Here is a 22,145-nt window from a genome sequence, read left to right as displayed (position 1 = left end):
CTACTGCCAGGTTTCAGCCTGATCTAGTTTCCAGCTGTAACAACTGAAGCTCCAGCGCAAAGACAATAACTTCAGTTAGTTTCTGTTCACCTGGATAAAGTAATGGCACAACATTACAGCTCTCTGATTGGCTGAGGGCCTGTGATGATGTCACTATCTGTATCCAGGTGGGAACGCCAGTGGAGGCGGCGGCCATGTCTCCGGTGGAGAGGACGGCGGCGTGGGTCCTCAACAACGGCCAGTATGAGGAGGAGGAGGGAGAGAGGAGCAGAGAGGGAGGCCGGAACACGGAGAAGGTAACTGGTCTGTTACTGGTCTGTTACTGGTCTGTTACTGGTCTGTTACTGGTCTGTTACTGGTCTCTGGTATCTAACTGGTCTGTTACTGGTCTCTAACTGGTCTGTTACTGGTCTCTAACTGGTCTGTTACTGGTCTCTTACTGGTCTGTTACTGGTCTCTTACTGGTCTCTAACTGGTCTCTTACTGGTCTCTTACTGGTCTGTTACTGGTCTCTTACTGGTCTCTAACTGGTCTCTTACTGGTCTGTTACTGGTCTGTTACTGGTCTCTAACTGGTCTGTTACTGGCCTCTAACTGGTCTGTTACTGGTCTTTAACTGGTCTGTTACTGGTCTCTTACTGGTCTGTTACTGGTCTCTAACTGGTCTCTTACTGGTCTGTTACTGGTCTGTTACTGGTCTCTAACTGGTCTGTTACTGGCCTCTAACTGGTCTGTTACTGGTCTCTAACTGGTCTCTTACTGGTCTGTTACTGGTCTGTTACTGGTCTGTTACTGGTCTCTGATCTCTAACTGGTCTCTAACTGGTCTGTTACTGGTCTCTGATCTCTAACTGGTCTCTAACTGGTCTGTTACTGGTCTCTGATCTCTAACTGGTCTCTAACTGGTCTGTTACTGGTCTCTGATCTCCAACTGGTCTGTTACTGGTCTCTGATCTCTAACTGGTCTGTTACTGGTCTGTTACTGGTCTCTGATCTCCAACTGGTCTCTAACTGGTCTGTTACTGGTCTCTGATCTCTAACTGGTCTCTAACTGGTCTGTTACTGGTCTCTGATCTCCAACTGGTCTGTTACTGGTCTCTGATCTCTAACTGGTCTGTTACTGGTCTGTTACTGGTCTCTGATCTCCAACTGGTCTGTTACTGGTCTCTGATCTCCAACTGGTCTGTTACTGGTCTGTTACTGGTCTCTGATCTCTAACTGGTCTGTTACTGGTCTCTGATCTCCAACTGGTCTGTTACTGGTCTGTTACTGGTCTCTGATCTCTAACTGGTCTGTTACTGGTCTCTGATCTCCAACTGGTCTGTTACTGGTCTGTTACTGGTCTCTGATCTCTAACTGGTCTGTTACTGGTCTGTTACTGGTCTGTGATCTCTAACTGGTCTGTTACTGGTCTGTTACTGGTCTCTGATCTCTAACTGGTCTGTTACTGGTCTGTTACTGGTCTCTGATCTCTAACTGGTCTGTTACTGGTCTCTGATCTCTAACTGGTCTGTTACTGGTCTCTGATCTCTAACTGGTCTGTTACTGGTCTCTGATCTCCAACTGGTCTGTTACTGGTCTCTAACTGGTCTGTTACTGGTCTGTTACTGGTCTGCAGTACGAGCTGGAGATCTCCCGGCTGAAGGAGCGTCTGCGCGTGTCGGGCCGCCGTCTGGAGGAGTACGAGCGGCGACTGCTGGCTCAGGAGCAGCAGATGCAGAAGCTCCTGCTGGAGTATAAGAACCGCCTGGAGGACAGCGAGGAGCGTCTGAGGAGGCAGCAGGAGGAGAAGGACGGCCAGATGAAGAGCATCATCTGCAGGTACAGCCTCACCTGAGCAGCACACCTGGATGAGAAGCAGTGCAGAGTCATGCTGGGTTGTTCCTGCAGGCTGATGGCGGTGGAGGAGGAGCTGAAGAGGGACCACGCAGAGATGCAGGCGGTGATCGAAGCCAAGCAGAAGATCATCGACGCTCAGGTACAGAAACACCATCATCATCATCACCACCAGGTGCTGAAGCCAGTCAGGTCATGAAGCAGCTGCTGCATCACATGACCAGCAGGTGGCGTTTAGGTTCCTTCTCACGTCTCTTCACTGATTTCAGGTCAGTAACGGAGGTGAAATAAACCAACCAGGCAAGTAACTGTAGCTCCGCCCCCTCCACCTCCACCACGCCGTTTCTGTTTGACTGGTTTTGATTTAACACGTTCACCACTGAACGCCAACACGCCTCCAGAGCGCAGCCAGCCAATCAGAGAGCTCAGACGAGCCTCGTGCTGGGATTTCATGCTCTGGGGCCGATGTCTGCCTGTAAGCAGGTTTTTCTCTGATTCATGAGTTCAGACACAGAGCAGGTCTCAGTCCTGAGGGCTGCAGGGGGCGCTGTTGCTGGTTTTCCTGCTGGGAATAGACCAGTAAACCTGAGCATCATTCAGGAGCAGCAGCTGCAGAACAAACTGACTTTGACCTGATGATTGAAATAATTAATGACATTTAAAATGTTTCTGGTTGATTCTCTCCCAACAGAACTTTGGTCCGGTTTTGGTCCATCAGACTCGGGTCTTTACTGGACCTGGTTATCGTTCTGATAGTTTCACTCATGGAAACAGTGATGCTGCGGGATTCAGGACAGGAGGGAATCACCATAGCAACCAGGAAGATGAACTCTGTTGGGTCGTCTCACTGCAGCTCTGCATAAACATGATGGTGTTAAAAGTTAAAGTTTTAACAAGTTAAAGTTAATCCCACATTAATTAACATATTTAATTATTTATAGCAAAGTGTCCTCAGTAAAATGCTCCTTTAGTTATTTATTTATTTCAAACAGGTTTAAAAACAGGAGAGCAGATGAAACATGTTCATTCATAACCAAAAACTATTTCATCTGTTTTCTCAGTTTATGCTGATTATCAAACATAAAATCTGCTCATAGTTCAGATGATTTTATTTTCAGCTTAGCCCTCCACATCAAACATTCCCTGAAGATGTTTTGGGACCAGATTATTCCAGATTATTCCAGATTATTCCAGATTATAAAACATCTTCATGTTTGACTGGCGCCTCTTTCCTGCAGTGCTGCTGGTGATCATGATGTAGATTTATTCATATAGATATGGCTGAATCAGTGGATGATGTCATTTCCTATTCTTGCTTTGGCCGTCACTGAAATTCTTCTTTATGCTTTATTACAAACATATTTAATGATGTTTCCATCAAACTGTGTCATCTGAACCCTGCAGTGTTTCAGTCTGGGCTCTTTGGTCCAGTGAACCCATCAGTGTGGTTCTGATCCGGTGTCTGATTATCCACAATCAGTGAAGTCGTGTTTCTGTGGTCTGCAGTGGGCAGCAGGTTCTCCGTGATGCAGGCGTGTTGGCGTGTTTGTCTTCAGTTTGGCTGCTGACCCCCACACCCCTGACCCCTGACCCCTGACCCACAGAGCTTCTCCTCCTCAGTGGAAGCGAGGAGGAGGAGGAGGAGGAGGAGGAGGAAACCTCAGAGCTGCAGCTTCAGCCTCATGTCATGTTTCAGCTTCTTGGCTGTTTTATTGGCTGCTGCCTTCAGGCTGCAGCTGTCGGGTCAGAACCACAGCACCGGTCCTCCAGTTATCGTTACTGAGGGTGTAAAAGGTTCACATTTAAAGTTTCATTTAAGCTTTACAACCTGTTAGGTTTGTTCCTCCGCTCAGATGGACTGTGTGGTTTTAACCCGATGGCATTTATTATCAACCCCTCACAAACCTTTATTTTGAAAGTCACAGTGTGAGTCTGACTTCTAGCCCCCCCCCCTTCCTGTCTCTGTCCAATCAGGAGAAGCGGATCGACTCCCTGGACGCGGCGAACTCTCGGCTGATGGCGGCGCTGACGCAGGTGAAGGAGCGATACAGCGCGCCCAGCGTCCGCAACGGCCTGTCGCCGAGCAACCCCACCAAGCTGTCCATCACTGAGAACGGAGAGTTCAAGAACAGCAGCTGCTGATTGGCCCTCGCAGAGTCAGAGGCGGAGCCTACGACTGACTCCGCCCACCTCTCTGTGACAGGCTGAGGACGTTTAAAGAGACAGAACCGATTTCTGGTGTAAATACTGAAGGCTGAGCTGATTGTTGTACAGAGAGAGTGAGAGAGAGTGTGTGTGTGTGTGTGTGTGTGTGTGTGTGTGTGTGTGTGTGGAGGTTTGTTTGCGGCGCCACAGAAGCACAGTGAGAAAGAAACAAACCAAAAACCGTCTGAACATTTTCTAACTTTTTATGGTTTTTATTTGAAGCTTCTAGTTTTGTTGTCAAGTTTGAAGCTTTAATTTTTTTCTTTTCCTCATTTAATTTTCTGACTGAATTTAGTTTTTTACCTGACAAGCTGTTGTGGGTTTTAATTTATTCCTCCTTGTTCTCGCCCCGTTGCTGATCTACTGAACAGACCTCTGAAGGACCGGGGTCAAAGGTCACACCTGTTTGCTGTCCCATGTTGAGAATAAAACTGAAAGCATCTCTGTGCTGTCGGAGTCCATCTTTGTTCAGGAGCAGCTTCTGTTTCTGCTCATGTCCAGCTGGTCTGGTCCGGTCCAGTTCGGTCCAGTCCGGTCCAGTCCGGTGTATTGTTTGATGTTTATTTTACCACCACTGTCCTCCTTCCTCCAAACAGGTTTTAACCAACAGTTTATGCAAGAGTCAGGATGATGAAGCTAAAGCATCAAGATGAAGCTAAAGTATCAGGATGATGAAGCTAAAGCGTCAGGATGATGAAGCTAAAGTATCAAGATGAAGCTAAAGCATCAGGATGAAGCTAAAGCATCAAGATGAAGCTAAAGCATCAGGATGAAGCTAAAGCATCAAGATGAAGCTAAAGCATCAGGATGAAGCTAAAGTATCAGGATGAAGCTAAAGCATCAGGATGAAGCTAAAGCATCAGGATGATGAAGCTAAAGCGTCAGGATGATGAAGCTAAAGTATCAGGATGAAGCTAAAGCATCAAGATGAAGCTAAAGCATCAAGATGAAGCTAAAGCATCAAGATGAAGCTAAAGCATCAGGATGAAGCTAAAGCATCAGGATGATGAAGCTAAAGCGTCAGGATGATGAAGCTAAAGCGTCAGGATGAAGCTAAAGCATCAAGATGAAGCTAAAGCATCAGGATGATGAAGCTAAAGCGTCAGGATGATGAAGCTAAAGCATCAAGATGAAGCTAAAGCATCAGGATGATGAAGCTAAAGCATCAGGATGATGAAGCTAAAGCGTCAGGATGATGAAGCTAAAGCATCAAGATGAAGCTAAAGCATCAGGATGAAGCTAAAGCATCAAGATGAAGCTAAAGCATCAGGATGAAGCTAAAGCATCAAGATGAAGCTAAAGCATCAAGATGAAGCTAAAGCATCAGGATGAAGCTAAAGCATCAGGATGATGAAGCTAAAGCATCAGGATGATGAAGCTAAAGCGTCAGGATGATGAAGCTAAAGCGTCAGGATGAAGCTAAAGCATCAAGATGAAGCTAAAGCATCAGGATGATGAAGCTAAAGCATCAGGATGATGAAGCTAAAGCGTCAGGATGATGAAGCTAAAGCATCAAGATGAAGCTAAAGCATCAGGATGAAGCTAAAGCATCAAGATGAAGCTAAAGCATCAGGATGAAGCTAAAGCATCAAGATGAAGCTAAAGCATCAAGATGAAGCTAAAGCATCAGGATGAAGCTAAAGCATCAAGATGAAGCTAAAGCATCAGGATGATGAAGCTAAAGCATCAGGATGATGAAGCTAAAGCATCAAGATGAAGCTAAAGCATCAAGATGAAGCTAAAGCATCAGGATGATGAAGCTAAAGCATCAAGATGAAGCTAAAGCATCAGGATGATGAAGCTAAAGCATCAAGATGAAGCTAAAGCATCAAGATGAAGCTAAAGCATCAGGATGATGAAGCTAAAGCATCAGGATGATGAAGCTAAAGCATCAGGATGATGAAGCTAAAGCATCAGGATGATGAAGCTAAAGCATCAGGATGATGAAGCTAAAGCATCAAGATGAAGCTAAAGCATCAGGATGAAGCTAAAGCATCAAGATGAAGCTAAAGCATCAGGATGATGAAGCTAAAGCATCAGGATGATGAAGCTAAAGCATCAGGATGAAGCTAAAGCATCAAGATGAAGCTAAAGCATCAGGATGATGAAGCTAAAGCATCAGGATGATGAAGCTAAAGCATCAGGATGATGAAGCTAAAGCATCAGGATGATGAAGCTAAAGCATCAGGATGATGAAGCTAAAGCATCAGGATGATGAAGCTAAAGCATCAAGATGAAGCTAAAGCATCAGGATGAAGCTAAAGCATCAAGATGAAGCTAAAGCATCAGGATGAAGCTAAAGCATCAGGATGAAGCTAACGCTAACTGCTCCACAGCATCAGAACCTGCTGCTGGCAGAGCTCCGTCGTTTTCCAGATAATGTCTCCTTTCTGTCTTGGGCTCATTAAAGTTTGTTCTCGTTATTTCTAATGTTTTGTCACATCAGCAGCTCTGAAGGCCTGAAAAACTGAAGAACTTTTATTTGACCAAGAAAAATTCTGGGAAAAATATAAGAAATCCAGAAATTCTTAGATTTTCACAAAGAGCTCCTTTTATTTTCAGGACATTTTGAAAATACAGTCACTGAATATTAATCTTTAGTTTCTGCTCTATTTTAATTATGAAGTTGTGGGATTCATATTCTTTCTGTAATAAAACTTTAAAGATAGATATTAAAACCTTTAAGATGAAAAATAAATCCAACAGTCAGTTCCACAGTTTTACATCTTTATTCATCCACCGTCCATCACATTATATTTACATTTATTTTTAAAAGTTCAGACAAAACCAACATGAACCAAAACTTACTGGGAGAAACAGACTGAATGTTTTGTTCCTGTTATTAGAAACATAATCAGTTTTAATTTGATCAACATGTTGAAACTTAATAATGAAACAAAGGAAACAATCAGAGACCATCAGCAGAACAAGGAAATAAACTGAGCAGAAAATAATTTGATTTATGATCAATCAGAAACAGAAAAACTGAACCGTGACCTGCTGAGGACGATTCCCAGGCCACCTTTACACCAGCAGAGTCGCGTGGATTACAAAGGTTCATCATTATAGGTCATCATCATCATCATCATCCTGACCAACAGGACAGAGGAGCAGAGTTTTTACCTCCATCGTTAAGGCCAGGACCAAAGTACGGGTAGAGTTTCTCCTTGAAGCAGCAGCCAGTAAAGGAGTAGATCAGAGCTGCAGCATCTACATCATAGAAGGAGACCAGACCCTGATCATAATCCACAAACACCCCGACCTTCTGAGGACCAGGATGGAGATGGAGACGGACTGGAGGTCCAGCTAGAGCTAAATACTCATTTCCATTTCAACCAAAATGTCCAGAAACCGTTCTTAGGACTCAGTGGGATGGTTCCCTTCCTGTCTACAGACTCTCTGGCCACTCCTAAATCCCAGTCAGTCTTTCCTTTAACCTGAACCTCAAAGTAAAATCTGCCTGAAGAGAAACTCTGTCGTCCTAAAACATTAGAAAACAGAGAAAATCTCTCTGGATTGTCTGGGAGATTCTTCCTCACATCTCCAAGTTCCACCTGTTTCCCATCATCAGACAGGATCAGGTTAGGATGAGCCGCATCAGGATCCAGAGTCACATCCACTGCAAACTGCTGGACCCTCTTCATCTCAGCCTCCATCATCTTCTTCTTCTTCTCATTGATCTTCTCCTCAATCTGAGCCACAGTTCTGACCACAGTCCCCTCATAGTATGGTGGATGAACTCTGACCTCTGTCCAGGTCTTGGTGGGTGGAGCAGCTTTCAGGGAGGAGCAGCTTTGGAGGAGGTGGAGGGGATCTTCATCCTGTGAGAGCTGCTTCAGCTCAGAGCTCCTCTTCTTCAGCTCAGAGATCTCCTGCTCCAGATCTCTGATGAAGTCTTCAGCCTGTTTCTCTGTAGCTTCCTGTTTGTCTTGGATCTCCTTGAGGAGCTCCTTCAGGCCTCTCTCAGCAGACTCCATCAGAGCTGTGAAGACCTGAACACCTTCTGCTTTCTCTCTGTCTGCAGCATCTCTACTGATCTTCACCGACTCTCTGATCTCCTGGATCTTCAGTCGTCTCTCCTGGATCATCTCCTGAACTTCAGCCTCCGTCTTCCTCAGCTCTGCCTTCTTTCCTTCAGATTCTTCTCTCAGAGGAACCAACTTGTGGTTCTTGTGGTCAAAAACAGAGCAGACCAAGCAGACGCATGTCTGGTCGGTCCTACAGAACAGCTCCAGAGGTTTATCGTGCTGCAGACACATCCTGTCCTCCAGGTTCTCCACCGGCTCCATCAGCTGATGTTTCTTCAGACGTGGAGCGGTCAGGTGAGGCTCCAGGTGAGTCTGGCAGTAGGAGGTCAGACACACCAGGCAGGACTTCAGGGCCTTCAGTTTGGGTCCAGTGCAGACGTCACAGGGAACTTCTCCTGGTTTGGCAGCTTGTTGCTCTGAGCTGCTGCTGGCTTCCTGCTGAGCTCCAAGTCTGAACTGATCAACCATCTCTTTGATGAAGGTGTTGACTCTCAGCTCAGGTTTAGGGGTGAAAGGCTCATTACACAGAGGACACTTGGACAGAGCATCTCCGTCCCAGTGCTGAGTGATGCAGGTCTTGCAGAAGTTGTGTCCACATGGTGTGGTGACTGGATCAGTGAACACGTCCAGACAGATGGAGCACAGAAACTGATCCTCAGACCGCAGGCTGCTGCCAGAAGACATGTCTGAACTCTGAGGACAGATCAGGTGGATTTCATCTGGACTCATCTGAGTCCAGGTGAAAAGGCTCAAACTTCCTGTTTGCTGTTTGTAGAAAGTCTGTAAAGCAGTTTTCTGCTGAACTCAGCAGGACCAGAAGAAAAACATGAACTTCGTTTGTCTTCAAAAGGAAACAGGGACGTTTCCTTCACAGCAATTCAGGAATCACTCTGACAAACTTTCACTTTCATTTCTGGAAGAATGACATTTTTATCTGTTGGCTCAGTGTTGCTCCTCCCTTTACCTTTAACACAGAAACAGATACAAACGTGGAATAAAACATGAAGAGTTTTTCATTGATTTTATCCCCATTTTATTTTATTTTCCTCCTCAAAAGAGTTCAGTGCAAAAGCAGGAATATCTCCACTGTCCAGTCAGACTCTGCTCCTCCTATCAGGTCTTCGTGATTCAGTAGAGCTGCTCCTCTGCTGCCACCTGCTGGACAGAAGCAGAACCTCTTCTGGAGGTTGGAAATCTTCCCCATCGTGACTTTGATCTCAGGTCTGGGCTGTGTTCACAAAGTATTTTTTTTATTCTGGTTTTAAGCCTGACTGGAGTCAGTTTAGCTCCAGACACTGCTGAGTGAACATGTGTGAGATTTAAATGGACAAGCCTCAAACTACTGTTCGTTTGTCTCCATACGACAGACATCAGGATGTCTGTCCTGATTCTAATGATGTACTTTGAACAGAGCTACAGTCTCTTACTGTAAAATAACATGTGAACAGTTTAATATGAGGTGGTTCTGGAGACTGGGTATTTTTGGTTTACACATTTTTTCTGGCCCTTCAGTGAATCTCTAACATCACGGTTAACATCCCAGGATGAAACGTCCTGATACCATGTTTATGTCAACAGTAGCAGCAGTGAAGACTGAAATCCACCTGAAAGAAACATTTCAATCTGAAATATTTTCTGCTAAGAATGATAAAGAAATGCATAAAATGTATGGATATTGACAACTACTTAAACATCTATATCTGTAATGACTCAAGCAGTGACTGGAGGACCATTGGTTTTAGAGAGGATGAGTGTTCAGTATGTATTAGTATTGTTCATTTTGACTGATATGATATTTAAGCAAATTATAATTTCCCAAAACAGCACAGAACCACAAAGCACCTGTGTGTGTTTTATTTATTGAGTCATTTTTTTTACACTAAATAGTAAACGGTACCTGATACTCGGGCCCCCGCCGGCCCCCCGGCTCTCCGCCCCTGCTCCGCCCCCGCTCCACGGGCCCTCTGCAGGTCACACAGGAACATTATGGCGCCTGGAGGAGAGTTAGCTTCGGGACCAGTCGTAGTATAAAATACCGGTTTTGTCCCGGGAGAATGAACCTCTGCGCCCAGTACCTGCGGTGAGTTGGACTCCGTGTCCTGCCCCGGGGGTTCCGGAGGTTCCGGAGGTTCTGGAGGCCCGGGAAGGAGCAGGTTTCTCCCCGCTGCTGGATTGTTTTGCTCGGCTGGTAGCCTGGAGCTAGCTTAGCTAGCATTATGAGTTGATAGCTTCATATATTTGTGATCAGAGGCAGCAGCAGCTTTTATTCTCAGTCATTGATGTTGGATATTGAGTTAATCTGTGTTTAGAGGCAGACAAGCTTATTAATTTGTATTTTAATAGATTTTATAAACAGTTTGTTTGTCGTTAGCCTGTTAGCTTCTCTCCGCGGCTGTCAGGTTAGCATCGATACTGCTACATTTAGGGGATAATTACTGGGCTGGAGCCTCTTCCAGGTGTGATTCCAGGTGAAACCCGTCGTGTCAGACTCTCTGTCTGCTCATAGTCAGAGTTAATAACAGCTGAGAGGACAAGTTTCATCTTTAGGAAGCCTCACTGTGTGGTAGATTAGGGTTTGGACCCGGGAAGTAGCCGGAGCCCCTTGGCTTCATGTTGACATGTGATCTGAGCTGTTAAATGTTTTAGTGATGAGGAAGAGGAGCAGGTGTGATGAAGAGGTGAATGCCGGGGTCCTGCTGTGTGTCTCTAACCTCCTTCTCCTCTCTGTTTACACCCGAGCAGCCAGGCTGAGGCCCTGAAGGCTGACATGACAGGTAGGTCTGCTCCGTCACACTCACACCTGTCCGGGCTCCGTCTACTTCCTGCTGGGCTTCGTTTGGTTCCAGATGTTTTGGTCCAGCAGGTTAAAGCAGCTTCATGGAGCCTGGAGTCTGTGACCATAACAACCATGAGATGCAGTGAAACTTTTCATTCCTGACCTGATTAACAGGAGCAGCTTATTGTGAAGACATGAGGAAATGAAAACGAAAACAAAAAGAATCAGAATAAAACGGATCAGATGAACCCAACAGGCTTTTCTCTGACCTCTGACCTCTGACCTGCTGGTACCGGTTCAACATGTCAGCTTCTTGGCCTGATTCTGATGTTTCCTCCTTGTTTTATACTTTATATAGAATAAAACTGATTAAAAAGAGGAATAAATACTCTTTGATCTGGTTTTCACTGAGAAAAGTTTTAATTGAAGTATTTCTGGATAAATGTTTTTGTTTCTCAGAGGTTTTTTTACCTGGTTCTGGTCTCTGATTGGTTAATCTCATTTCACTCAGTCCGTTCTGCTGGTGACCCTCAGGTGTCCAGTCTGACCTGTTAGGGGGCTGCCAGAGGCAGGTTATAAACATGTAATAAATATGTTATGAACATGTTTATTACATGTTTTGTAGAGACATTTATCTTCTTTTTTCACTTTTCTGAAGATTCCTGTAGTTGAAGTTCTGCAGACAGACGACCTGCTTTTCCTCTGATGACCTTTGACCTGACCAGTTAGTTCAGCTCCACAGAACCCTCCAGCCCAGTCGGACCAGGTTCTGATTGGTTCTTTTGATGGATTATGACTCAGTAATCTGCAGTAAGATCAGCGTCTTGATTATTGGTGGACATTTTTCTGCCAGATCTCCTTTTTATTACAGATTATTATATTATTATGATGATGATGATGATGATGGTGATGACTGAGGCGTCCTGCTGAGTGAAGCTGTTTGCTCTGAGCTGAAGGTCCGACTCGGGTCAGAACTTTACTGGACCTTTAGGTCCGGATGGGTTCTGTCAAACCCAGTTTTGTTGATCTCATGAAAAGCCGATGGACTTCCTGTTTACATCACAGTCACATGATCTCTGACAACCAATGAAACGACTTGTTGCAGTTTTGAAGCTTCAGAGGAAAATATTTCAGTTTATTTAGATCAAATTTCAGCTTTTAATATTTGTTTTAAGTTTTCAGGACTTTATTAAAAATAATTTAGGTTTCAATAAAAACGTAAGTTTATAAATGTGCAGAAAACTTTAAATGTTGATTTAAGTGAATTGGAGGAAAAGTTCAAAGGAAGCTAAAAAACTGACCGGCTGGAGTTGATCTTCATCACCAACTGATCATAACGTCATCAGAAACGGTTCTGGTCCGATTTGACTTCAGCCCCCTCCTCCTCCTCCTCTTCCTCTCTGGGTGTCCAGACTCCAAGCTGGGGGCAGCAGAGGTGTGGACGTCCCGCCAGGCGCTGCAGGACCTCTACCAGAAGATGCTGGTGACGGACCTGGAGTACGCTCTGGACAAGAAGGTGGAGCAGGACCTGTAAGCTGCTGCGCGCACACACACACACACACACACACACACACACACACACACTTGATCTGTCACAATAAATAAATCTGCAGCTTCCATACCTGAGGTCACCTGGTGAGGAGGCGGGGCTTAGCGCTCCATACTGACGAGAAAACTGAGAAAGTCCAACAAGTTTTTAATAAAATAAATAACTTAGTTTAGGATTCAGGACCTGGTTTGCTGTTGCTGCAGGTGGAACCACGCCTTTAAGAACCAGATCACCACACTGCAGAGCCAGGCCAAGAACCGGGCCAACCCGAACCGCAGCGAGGTCCAGGCCAACCTGTCGCTGTTCCTGGAGGCCGCCAGCGGCTTCTACACCCAGGTACGACCCGGTTCCGGTTCTGGTTCCGGTGCCGAGTGGCCGCGTCTGACCGGCTGCTGCTGTGTTGCAGCTGCTGCAGGAGCTCTGCACCGTCTTCAACGTGGACCTGCCGTGCCGGGTCCGATCGTCTCAGCTCGGCATCATCAGCAACCGGCAGGGCGGCGGCGGCGCCATCGTCACGCCGCAGCCCAGCTCCTGCTCCTACATCTGCCAGCACTGCCTGGTCCACCTGGGAGACATCGGTCAGCAGAACCTCGGCCCGCCACTCGCCGGCCGGTCCTGATCCGCTCTGACCCGGTCCCTGTTTGTCTTTCAGCTCGATACCGGAACCAGACCAGCCAGGCAGAGTCGTACTACCGACACGCGGCCCAGCTGGTTCCGTCCAACGGTGAGTCGCACTGGGTCCACCCAGACCCACTCGGTTCTGATGGTCCTGCTGGGTCTGCCGGTCCTGATGGGTCCGGTCCTGCTGGTCTTATGGTACCGTTGAGGTGTTCTCTGAACCAGTTTTTGACCCGTTCAGGGTGAACCCGGCCTTTGGTTCCGGTTCTCCTGTGACCCTGATCCGGGTCCAGTGAGTGCAGGAATGTTGGGTTGCTGGTTGGAAACCCAACTGGCCTCCAGACGTTGAGCAAAGCTGGTTGTCCTCCTCACGTTTCCATGGCGATGGAGGTCTGTGGGCCACATCAGGTCCGCCATAACTATTCCTGTGGTCCTCAGAGAGCCAGAGTTAGAGCTTCAAGATGGCGGATGTGTTCAGTGAGAATAAGATGTTAAATGTTTGATTTTAAGAGGAACTCATCAAATGCAGAGAAAACTACAATAATCGATCAGTTTAATTGGTACATTTATCAGTAATCTGCCATCCGGCCCTCTGAGGCAGTCAGACATCCTGCAGATAGAAGCAGGCGCTCATCAAACAGCCATATTGGTAGTCTGACTGACGATCGGCAGCCATGTTTGTAGTCTCTGACTGACGTTCAGCAGCCATGTTTGTAGTCTGACTGACGTTCGGCAGCCATGTTTGTAGTCTCTGACTGACGTTCGGCAGCCATGTTTGTAGTCTCTGACTGACGTTCGGCAGCCATGTTTGTAGTCTGACTGACGTTCGGCAGCCATGTTTGTAGTCTGACTGACGTTCGGCAGCCATGTTTGTAGTCTCTGGCCCTGAGTGCTGTGCTCGGTCTGCAGGTCAGCCCTACAACCAGCTGGCCATCCTGGCCTCCTCCAAAGGTGATCACCTCACCACCATCTTCTACTACTGCCGCAGCATCGCTGTCAAGTTCCCCTTCCCTGCTGCCTCCACCAACCTGCAGAAGGCCCTGTCCAAGGCCCTGGAGAGGTACCGGCCCCAACCCGGCTCTGACGCCGCGCATCAATACCGTGTAACCGCTCCTCTGTGTCTCTGCAGCCGCGACGACGTGAAAACCAAGTGGAGCGTTTCTGATTTCATCAAAGCCTTCATCCGGTTCCACGGACACGTCTACCTGAGCAAGAGCCTGGACAAGCTGGACGCTCTGCGGGAGAAACTGGAGGAGCAGTTCCAGGTAGCACACCTGGACTGGGCCAGCCGGGTCTGGCCCAGCCTGGGACAGCCGGGTCTGGCCCAGCCTGGGACAGCCGGGTCTGGCCCAGCCTGGGACAGCCGGACCCGGCCGGACCCGGGACAGCCGGGCTTTGGCCAGCTTAGGCCATCTGGGTCTGGGCCAGCTTAGGTCAGCCGGGCCTGGACCTGGGCCAGCCACCTGTTCCTGGGCCAGCCGGGCCCAGACCTAGGACAGCCGGGTCTGGGCCAGTTTGGGACAGCCGGGTCTGGACCTTGGACAGCTGGGTGTGGGCCAGCTCTGCCCAGCCGGGCCCAGGGCCTAGGCCATCCGGGCCTGGGCCATTCGGGCCTGGCCCAGCTTGGGACAGCTGGGCCCTGGGCCAGCCGGGTCTGGACCTTGGACAGCCGGGTATGGGCCAATTTAGGACAGCCGAGCCTGTGCCAGCCAGGTCCGGACCCGGCCGGACCCAGGACAGCCGGGCTTTGGCCAGCTTAGGTCAGCCGGGCCTGGGCCAGCTTTGGCCATCCGGGCCTGGGCCAGCTTTGGCCATCCGGGCCTGGGCCAGCTTTGGCCATACGGGCCTGGGCCAGCTTTGGCCATACGGGTCTGGGCCAGCTTTGGCCATACGGGTCTGGGCCAGCTTTGGCCATACGGGTCTGGGCCAGCTTAGGTCAGCCGGGCCTGGGCCAGCTTTGGCCATCCGGGCCTGGGCCAGCTTTGGCCATACGGGTCTGGGCCAGCTTAGGTCAGCTGGGCCTGGACCTGGGCCAGCCGGGCCTGACCAGCGTCTCTCTGTGTGTGCAGAGGCTGATCCTGCAGAAAGCCTTCAGCTCCCAGCAGCTGGTCCACATCACCGTCATCAACCTGTTTGAGCTGCATCACCTCAGAGACCTGACGGCCGACGGCGGAGAGCCGAGCGGCGCCGAGCAGCAGGTCAGCTGGTTCCAGCTGCTCGGACTCTTCAGTAAGGACCACCAACCCTCCTGTCTCCTCGGTGTCCCTCCCGTCTCCTCGGTGTCCATCCTCTGTGTCCCTCCCGTCTCCTCGGTGTCTCTCCCGTCTCCTCGGTGTCTCTCCCGTCTCCTCGGTGTCCCTCTTGTCTCCTGAGTGTCCCTCTTGTCTCCTGAGTGTCCCTCTTGTCTCCTGAGTGTCCCTCTTGTCTCCTGAGTGTCCCTCTTGTCTCCTCGGTGTCCCTCTTGTCTCCTCGGTGTCTCTCATGTCTCCTCGGTGTCTCTCTTGTCTCCTCGGTGTCTCTCTTGTCTCCTCGGTGTCTCTCTTGTCTCCTCGGTGTCTCTCATGTCTCCTCGGTGTCCCTCCCGTCTCCTCGGTGTCCCTCCCGTCTCCTCGGTGTCCCTCCCGTCTCCTCGGTGTCCCTCCCGTCTCCTCGGTGTCCCTCCCGTCTCCTCGGTGTCTCTCATGTCTCCTCGGTGTCCCTCATGTCTCCTGAGTGTCCCTCATGTCTCCTGAGTGTCCCTCATGTCTCCTCAGTGTCCTTCCTGGGCGTGATGTGTGGCCGGATTCTGCTCAGTAAGACGCGGGGGGAGGACATCATGGGGGAGTGTCCTCTGCCGGCCATCAAGCTGTCTCTGGATTGGCTGAAGCTGAGGACCAGCATCTTCCAGGAAGCTGCCGTGGAGAACAGGAAGTAGTGAGTCCAGCTTCCTGTTGCTGACGCGGCGTCTGAACCGCTGAGACCAGAACGTGTCCTTTGTGTCCCCGCAGCGTCTGGCCGTGGCTGGTGTCCATCCTCAACAGCTTCCAGCCCAGGGAGGAAGACCTCTCCTCTTCCTCAGGTGCGGCGCGGATGAAACGAGCGGTAAAAGTTCTGAGGCGGGTCGGTGGTGGCTCAGGTGCGTTTGTTTCGCCCACAGCGCTGCCGCTGCCGGAGGAGTTTGAGCTGCAGGGCTTCCTGGCGCTGCGGCCGGCTCTGCGCTGCCTGGACTTCACCAAAGGCCACCAGGGCATCCTGGTGGACCGGGACGGCCTGCCGGTCCACGCCCGCCACCAGCGGCTCGTCGCTCTGGGGAAGTGGGTCGCCGACAGCCAGCCGGGGTGAGACTCGCCGCTCCGCCTCTCAGTGCGTCTGAGACCCGGTCGGGTCCGAACCGAACCCGTGTCCCGTCTCGGCAGGCTGATCCGGTGCCAGGTGAACGAGGACGGCCTGCTCCTCTTCCTCACCGACATCCCGGAGGAGGCCATCGAGGAGCCGCAGGAGAAGGAGGCCCCGGTGCTGCAGGAGTCGTCCAACGGCGAGCAGACGCAGAACGACGGCGGGAACTCGGGCCTGAAGTCGGTGCTGTCCGCCGGGAGGACCCAGAGCTCCTGGTCCGACGGCAACGAGCGGCCCGTCGTCACCTTCAAGGAGAACATCAAGCCCAGGGAGCAGAGCCGGGAACCGGGCCGGAACCAGCCGCTGAAAGAGCTCAGCAAGGAGCGCCGCGACTTCCCCAAGGGCAACGGCACGGCCGCCGCCAAGATGGAGCCGAAGAGGGACGGGAAGAGGAAGAGCGAGGTGAAGAAGGCCGCGCACGAGAAAGCAGCCGACGCCGGGAAGCAGGTCGGCCCGTAACTGACCCGGTTCTGCCGTTCGGCCCGGGTCCTGGTCCACTGAGTAACCGCTGTTCCCCCTCAGGTGAAGGCTCAGACGGAGCTGAGAAAGACTCCGGTGTCAGAGGTCAAGAAGACTCCGGTCACGCAGAGCCAGACGGCCGGGTCGTCCCAGTTCATCCCCATCCATCACCCCGGAGCCTTCCCACCGCTGCCCAGCAGGCCCAGTAAGGCTCACCCTGAAACCAGTTAATATGTACAGCATGGCACGAAATCACACAAGAACAAGGAATGAAACACACACATTCCTGTTAACATGAGTAGGAAGAAACTTATGAACTCCAGCCTCATAAACTGGACCCTCATTATTAAACATAAAAAATAAAACATTTTCCATTTTATCTGGTCTTCATGTCTAAATATATTCCTCCACATCCACTCATATGATTAACCTCAACTCACACATCAGTGCTAACTCTCTCATATTTCTATATCTTATGAGAATAACCTCCTTATGTTTCCTTTTAAATTACATGTTGACTCTGTTTTAACTCCTCATTTAACTTGGTCCAGAGTTTTACACCATGAATTGAAAAACGACAGCAATACGACGTTACCATGGCAACAGAGCTGGGAGATGCCCCACTTCCTGTCTGAGACACGAGGAACAGCCGGCTGACCTCTAGGCTGACCTCTAGGCTGACCTCTAGTCTGACCTCTAGTCTGACCTCTAGTCTGACCTCTAGTCTGACCTCTAGGCTGACCTCTAATCAGACTAGAGGTCTGATTAAAGGTCAGCCTAGAGGTCAGACCTTTAATCTGACCTCTAGTCTGACCTCTAGGCTCTCTCTCCCAGAGAGCCGTTATTCTGCTACTCTTAGCTCTCATCCAGCCGTTCAGGGTTTGAACTGGGCCCGTGGTTCTGAAGGTGGCCCGGTTCAGCTGCCAAACAGAACCGCTCACTGTGATGAGGATTAGAATCAGAACCGGGTCACAGAGATCCTGAAGTCTCTGTTCAGGCTGGTGAAAGGATGTTTTATACGCTGCCAGTCTTTTACTGTGAAAGGAAAGCAGATTTAACTTCCTGTCTGTTCCTCCGTAGGTTTCCCGCCCTCGGCCTACGTGATCCCGCCCCCGGTGGCGTTCCCAGGAATCCAGGTGAATCCGGGCTTCACCTTCCCTGCCGGCGTGTCCGTCCCCGCTTCCTTCCTGCAGTCGGCCGTCCACCAGCAGGCGGGCGGCCAGGCCGGGAAGCAGTCCCACATTCCCTACAGCCAGCAGAGGCCGTCGGGGCCGGGGGCCTCGGGCCAGGGGCCGGGGCCCCTGAGCCAGGGCCCCTCGGCCCAGCAGCAGCAGCAGCCGTCCCCCCAGCAGGCCCTGCAGCAGTCGGTGCAGCTGCAGGTCCAGGCCCTCAGCCAGCAGCAGCAGTCCCCCACCAAGCCGGGGCAGCAGGGCGGGATGGGCAAGAGCCCGCCGCACCACCCAGGGCTGCAGCAGGTAGGGGCAGCTGACCCTGACCCGATTCATTGCTGGGTTAGGTGACTCATTGAACCGATTTGAACTCCTTGTTTAAATCGGTTGACTTGGAACTCGTTTGAAGACGTAGTGAGATTTCTGGGCCGACTGGCCACGCCTTCAGAAACCCGCTCTGAGGTTTGCAGGACTGCTGACATCACCACCAGTGATGCATATTTTTAATTTATCCTTGCTTTAATTAAGCTGTAAATTTATTAAAGCAAATTCACTCATCATTCATAAATTCACAATTTTCACCAGTCAGCACAACTTTTCTGCAAGTCTGACCAACATCGTGTTTCCACTGTGACCGTGTTCTCCGGGCCGCCCAGAGGAATTTTATCAACTTGTATAAAAATGCAGTATACTTGATGGGAAAAAGTTTCTTTGATTTAGGGAGGAGACGGTGAGTTTTTGGGATTCGGCTAAACTTACCCCAAACTCAGGGTCAGCTGTGCCAGGAGAGGCTATTATTATGCATGATTTATATTTGAAAATATTTCAACACAAGTTATCGATCACACGAACTTATGCCTTGATGTAGTGATCCTAAACATGAACAGTATCTGGTCTGACCCCTGGCTGACCTGTGAATGACCCATTTGGTGTGACCAGGACGGTTCCTATCATACAAAGGAAAGTTATCGCGCTTTATAAACTTGCAGTGCAAAGCTGGAGTGCCACTTGTGCTCCGTTTATCTGCATGCTTCTCCGCTCCACCCGCCGCGCGCTTCACTGCTGACTGTGCAGCTCCAGGACGATGTAACCGTCTCAGTGATGTTGTTTTCAGGCAGGTTAACTCTGAGCGTTTCCTCTCTGAACAGTTCATGCAGGTCCAGGACCAGCCGGCCGCCATGTGGAGCCAGTCCCAGGCGGCGCTGCAGAAGCTTTCCCCCCTGCAGATGTCCATGAAGCAGCAGCAGCAGCAGTTCTTCATGGGGGCCCCGGACTCCCTGAAGCTGTACGAACAGCAGCTGCCGGGCCCCCAGCCTCACATCTCCAACATGGACAAGAAGATGAAGTTCCCTGACGTGAAGATGCAGGACTTCTACTGGGAGCCGTCGTACCGCATGGACCGGATGGGGGAGGGGCTGGCCCTGATGGCGGAGCGCATGAAAAGGGCCCCGCCTGCTGGGATGTGTGTGGAGCCGGAGGGCCCCACGGGGCCCCGTGGTCCTGCATTCGAGGTCAGCTGAGAGAAGACCCTGCTGTCTTTCTGGGGTCTCTCTCTCTCTCTCTCTCTCTCTCTCTCTATCTCTCTCTCTCTCCGTCTCCCTCTCTCTATCTCTCTCTCTCTCTCTCTCCCCGTCTCCCTCTCTCTATCTCTCTCTCTCTCTCTCTCCCCGTCTCCCTCTCTCTATCTCTCTCTCTCTCTCTCTCCCCGTCTCCCTCTCTCTATCTCTCTCTCCCTCTCCCTCTCTCTCTCTCTCCCTCTCCCCGTCTCCCTCTCTCCGTCTCTCTCTCTCTCTCTCTCTCTCTCCCCGTCTCCCTCTCTCCGTCTCTCTCTCTCTCTCTCTCTCTCTGTGCTGCAGCTTCTCCTCCTATCAGAATGTGTTAGCCGCCTGCTGGCCAGTTGAGGAACTGCACACTGACAGAGTCTCTTGCAGCTCAGATAAAACCTGCTGTAGCTTTCAGTGAAACTCTCCCTTCCTTCCACTGTTCTTACTGGCTTGCTCTCTTTCTGTTCTCCCCTCTTCCTCCTCCTGCTCTTCCTCTCCCGGCTCCCTCTCTCACCAGGACAAGAGCTCGCCCTTCCTCCCTCCTGACCTGTTAAAAACTCTAGCAGACCTGGAGGAGGACGAGGAGCTGATCTTTGCTAAGCCTCCTGATTTCTTCCAGGCCCTGGCCGGCCCTCTTAGCTCTGCTCCTGGACCAAATATCTTTGTATGTAGCCATGTCTTCCTCTTCCTCTTCCTCTTCCTCATCCATCTGCTCGGCATGCTGCCCTCCTCATCCCCCCCAGGCTGTTTCTCTGTAGATCTAGAAACTGAAAGTTATTTTCTCCTTCATTTCCTCGGTCTTCCTAACATCCAGACTCAGTTAGATGAGATCAGCTGGTGTTAAGCAGATGAACGTGTCACTTCCTGTTTGCTGGTTTTCAGTCTGCCCTCCGTCTCTGCAGCTGCCCAACCAGAGCAGGATGGAGAGCAGCCAGGAGGCCGTCAGCCAGTCGTCCTCTCTGCTGCCCATCGCCGGCTTCCCCATGCAGGTCAGGACCTCCGTCTGAACCAGCAGCTCTTCTCTTGCTTCAGCCCATCAAACAAACTTTGAATAAAACCAGACCAGCTCCAGGTCGTGATCTGACTCTGTGTTTGGGTCACTTCACTCCAAATGAAACCGTTCCAACATGTTGTCCAGCAGCAGGGCGATTCCTCCTATGTGGGTTTTCAGCAGGTCGTCCTTCCAGAAAACTTTCCCAGCAGATTGTGTTGGAATGTCGCGTTTCTCTGGTGTTGAACCTGATGTGCTGTTTTGCAGATGCGCAGCAGCAGGTGTAAAGTTTCTCTTCCTAAATGGAAGAACTTATTGAATCAATAAATGAAACATTTTCTGTCTGATTTCTGACCTGTGGAAACTAGAAATGACTCGAACTGAAGCGTCTAACAACATGAAGAAACATCTGAGAAGGCAGCGACTCAAACCATGTGAAGGAACAGATCAGAAAGCAAATATTCTGAACCGGTTCAGAATATTTCTGGAACATTAAACCAACTCTGCTCATGTTTGGTGTTTCTGCAGGATTTCGCCCAGAACAGCATCTTCAGTCAGGCGTACGGTAAAAACCTGCCGCCCAGCTCCAAAGCCGACGCTCCCATGATGCAACAGGAGCCGTCCCTGTACTCCCTGTTCGAGGGAAACCCCTGGTCGCCCTCCCTGCCTGCCAGCTCAGGTACGGCCCGGCCGCCCAGGTGAGCTCTACCTGTGCTGCGGCGCCGTTAACCATGCTGCTCTCTGATTGGCAGACCACTCCACCCCGGCCAGCCAATCCCCTCACTCCTCCAACCCCAGCAGCCTGCCCTCCTCCCCCCCGACCCACAACCACGGAGCCGCTTCCTTCTCCAACTTCGGGCCCATCGGCACTCCGGACAGCCGGGACCGGCGGGTCGTGGACCGATGGAAAGCCGAGAAACCGGGTGAGTTTCAGGGTCGGAACGTCGATCCGAAACCGATTCCTGGAAGCAAACGATGGATTAAATATTTAATGACTGGAATATCAGTTAAAGTGACAACATGGCTGCATGTCAGGAAAACGTCCTGCAGCTAAAGAAACACGACGAGCTTCACTGAACCGAACTCGGTTCGTTTACACGGACAGTGGAGAAAATGGTGAACATAATAACCTCATCGACACGGACAGTTTGGAGTTTATTGTTATGATGGTTAAATTCCTATGATGATCAATTTATCCTGATAAACGGGATAAATGGCCACCAGTCTGACCTGGTCCCGCCTTCCAGGGTCGGGGGTCAACATGAGGCTCCCGTCCTCCTGCTGGCCCGCGGTCAGGTCAGACTGGTTCATCCTCTGACTTCATTTCCTGTCCAGACTCGTTTTGACTTTGAGCTGCGGTGCTGCAGTGACCCCCAGTGGCGGTCTGAGGCTCTACAGTGTGAACCTGTTGAAAACTCCTTTAGTTTTCTACATTTACTCAGCAGGGATCTGATCAGTGAATGAAACGGTTCAGCTTCTGTTTCCAGTTTTACTCTTTCCTAAAGCGTCTCTGTTTGTACAGGTTTGTCATCATGACGTAATAAACGCGTTCCTTTGGATCAAAGTGGTGCTTTTGGCCCTTACTGTCCTCTGTGAT

At 50.2% G+C, this 22,145-nt stretch overlaps 2 protein-coding genes and 1 pseudogene across 10 annotated transcripts in view; 2 read left to right on the top strand and 1 right to left on the bottom strand.

Moving 5' to 3' along the window:
• The window catches only part of rasal2 (RAS protein activator like 2), a 50,164-nt gene extending 45,683 nt beyond the window's left edge, over positions 1-4,481 (top strand). For all 5 annotated transcript variants that reach the window (XM_015004229.2, XM_015004227.2, XM_015004228.2 and 2 more), the window contains exons 15-18: positions 168-296; positions 1,617-1,819; positions 1,889-1,976; positions 3,809-4,481. In XM_015004229.2, the coding sequence (XP_014859715.2) occupies positions 168-296; positions 1,617-1,819; positions 1,889-1,976; positions 3,809-3,976 (588 nt within the window). In that variant the 3' untranslated portion in view covers positions 3,977-4,481. The remainder of the gene's footprint in view (positions 1-167; positions 297-1,616; positions 1,820-1,888; positions 1,977-3,808) is intronic.
• A 2,274-nt stretch (positions 4,482-6,755) lies between these two features.
• Positions 6,756-9,270, bottom strand: LOC106928147 (E3 ubiquitin-protein ligase TRIM21-like; annotated as a pseudogene).
• A 725-nt stretch (positions 9,271-9,995) lies between these two features.
• Positions 9,996-22,145, top strand: part of smg7 (SMG7 nonsense mediated mRNA decay factor) — a 16,431-nt gene continuing 4,281 nt past the window's right edge. For 2 of the 5 annotated variants that reach the window (XR_015765890.1, XM_088014895.1), the window contains exons 1-19: positions 9,996-10,147; positions 10,810-10,841; positions 12,256-12,373; positions 12,596-12,728; positions 12,799-12,970; positions 13,045-13,116; positions 13,920-14,070; positions 14,140-14,275; positions 15,080-15,239; positions 15,764-15,923; positions 15,998-16,068; positions 16,147-16,327; positions 16,406-16,832; positions 16,908-17,049; positions 17,925-18,319; positions 19,162-19,524; positions 20,460-20,546; positions 21,077-21,227; positions 21,301-21,471. Coding sequence is in view for 4 of the 5 variants with exons in the window: in XM_088014895.1 (XP_087871021.1) it covers positions 10,122-10,147; positions 10,810-10,841; positions 12,256-12,373; positions 12,596-12,728; positions 12,799-12,970; positions 13,045-13,116; positions 13,920-14,070; positions 14,140-14,275; positions 15,080-15,239; positions 15,764-15,923; positions 15,998-16,068; positions 16,147-16,327; positions 16,406-16,832; positions 16,908-17,049; positions 17,925-18,319; positions 19,162-19,524; positions 20,460-20,546; positions 21,077-21,227; positions 21,301-21,471 (3,148 nt within the window). In the remaining variant the exon portion in view is untranslated. Of the gene's footprint in view, positions 10,148-10,809; positions 10,842-12,255; positions 12,374-12,595; positions 12,729-12,798; positions 12,971-13,044; positions 13,117-13,919; positions 14,071-14,139; positions 14,276-15,079; positions 15,240-15,763; positions 15,924-15,997; positions 16,069-16,146; positions 16,328-16,405; positions 16,833-16,907; positions 17,050-17,924; positions 18,320-19,161; positions 19,525-20,074; positions 20,222-20,459; positions 20,547-21,076; positions 21,228-21,300; positions 21,472-22,145 lie in introns of all 5 variants that reach the window. The other 3 variants (XM_088014898.1, XM_088014897.1, XM_088014896.1) reach the window with 3 other exon arrangements.

Source organism: Poecilia mexicana, unplaced genomic scaffold (genome assembly GCF_051168715.1).
Source record: "Poecilia mexicana isolate PSO_F unplaced genomic scaffold, ASM5116871v1 scaffold_17, whole genome shotgun sequence".
Lineage (NCBI taxonomy): Eukaryota > Metazoa > Chordata > Actinopteri > Cyprinodontiformes > Poeciliidae > Poecilia > Poecilia mexicana.
The sequence above is the reverse complement of the archived record's forward strand: the minus strand, read 5'-3'. Positions and strand labels throughout refer to the sequence as shown.